The sequence below is a fragment of the Otolemur garnettii genome, unplaced genomic scaffold (genome assembly GCF_000181295.1).
Source record: "Otolemur garnettii isolate 467f Iridium unplaced genomic scaffold, OtoGar3 scaffold00034, whole genome shotgun sequence".
In the NCBI taxonomy this organism is placed as follows: domain Eukaryota; kingdom Metazoa; phylum Chordata; class Mammalia; order Primates; family Galagidae; genus Otolemur; species Otolemur garnettii.
This window is the reverse complement of record NW_003852429.1, coordinates 8,096,245-8,097,705: the sequence shown is the minus strand read 5'-3', so window position 1 is coordinate 8,097,705 and position 1,461 is coordinate 8,096,245. Positions and strand designations below refer to the sequence as shown.

At 40.3% G+C, this 1,461-nt stretch overlaps 1 protein-coding gene across 1 annotated transcript in view; it reads left to right on the top strand.

Annotated features, from left to right (window-relative positions):
- The window catches only part of SLC15A1 (solute carrier family 15 member 1), a 40,851-nt gene that overhangs the window by 34,248 nt on the left and 5,142 nt on the right, over positions 1-1,461 (top strand). The window contains exons 15-16 of the mRNA XM_023513107.1: positions 42-188; positions 998-1,047. Coding sequence (XP_023368875.1) covers positions 42-188; positions 998-1,047 — 197 coding nt within the window. The remainder of the gene's footprint in view (positions 1-41; positions 189-997; positions 1,048-1,461) is intronic.

Sequence of the window (1,461 nt, the reverse complement as noted above, 5' to 3'; positions counted from 1 at the left end):
AGACTCTGTGGGATTAACTATGACTCCTCCCCCACCTGTAGACAAATGAATTCATGACTTTCGACGTAGACAAACTGACGAGCATCAACATTTCTTCTGCTGGATCACCGGCCACTGCTGTAACTCAGGACTTCACACCAGGCCAACGCCACACCCTCCTCGTGTGGGCCCCCAATCGCTACCGCGTGGTAAGTGGTTCAGCACCCACCACTGGCTCTTTGCTACCTGGGGTATCAGGCAGGGCTTCTTACCATGTGGCCCCTACATAGTATTATATCAGGTGGTCCTCCAGGCCTTCCTTCTTCCAGAATGCCAGTCCTCAAGAACACCAGTCAGACTTCCAAGAAAGGACTAGTGAATTGTAAAGCTTAATATTAAATAATTTTTTTTAAATCCCTTCTAGACACCATAGGGGGTCTGTGCACACATATTCGTGTTGTGTGTGCATACACAGGTCATGTGGAGTACACAGGCGCATTCTTGGGAGATGAAGTTTTAAATATATTTTTAATTGCATAAATTTTAAAAATGTAAACTGAAGAAGTATGAGTATATCAGATAAAAGCAATAAAATACTATACGTACAAAATAAATGATGACCAAGTATAGATATCTAGATACACCATTCCACACATGAAGAAGCTGGAGTGAAGTTGCAAGCATTCTGGGAGGTGACCTTAATTGAGATTGTACAGAACTGCTAGACAGAAGCTCTTGGTCTTGCTTAATCGTGGAATGGGTGGGAGGTTTGTTCTAAATTCTTGGCCAGCACTGCTCTGTGGAACTACTAACAAGCAAGGATCAAATATTGCAGAGGCTCATATTAGCCCTAGGGAAAATCAGGGCTGCAGTAAGTAATAGCCCTTCAAATGCAATCGTACCCTTAGCTCCTAGGAAAATTGTCGCCATTGCCTTCTCTAAGGATGCAAAGTTCATTTGAATTTATTCCAGTGAGTAGTATGTTGAAATTTTTTTATATTACTATTTTCTTTCATAGGTAAATGATAGTCTTAACATGAAACCAGAAAAAGGAGAAAATGGAATCAGGTATGTGTATTTCTTTAAAAGTTCCACCAGCTTCTTATGGAAGTGATACATACGCATAGCAAAGTCCAACTGTAACAAGTGTATAAAATGAGAGTGTGGGGGTTGCCCCAATAAGGTAAGGCTGGTTTAATATATTTTTTATAAAAATCAATAAAATCCATCATCTTAATAAACTGAAGAGGAAAATTCACATCAATTTTTTAATTGATACAGAAAAGGCATTTGATAAAATATAGCATCCATTCATGATTAAAAAAAAAAAACCTCAGGCTGGTCGTGGTGGCTAACACCTATAATCCTAGCACTCTGGGTTGCCTGAGCTCCGATGTTCGAGACCAACCTGAGAAAGAGAAAGACCTCATCTCTAAAAAATATAGCCAGGCGTTGTGGCAGGCACCTGTAGTTCCCACTACT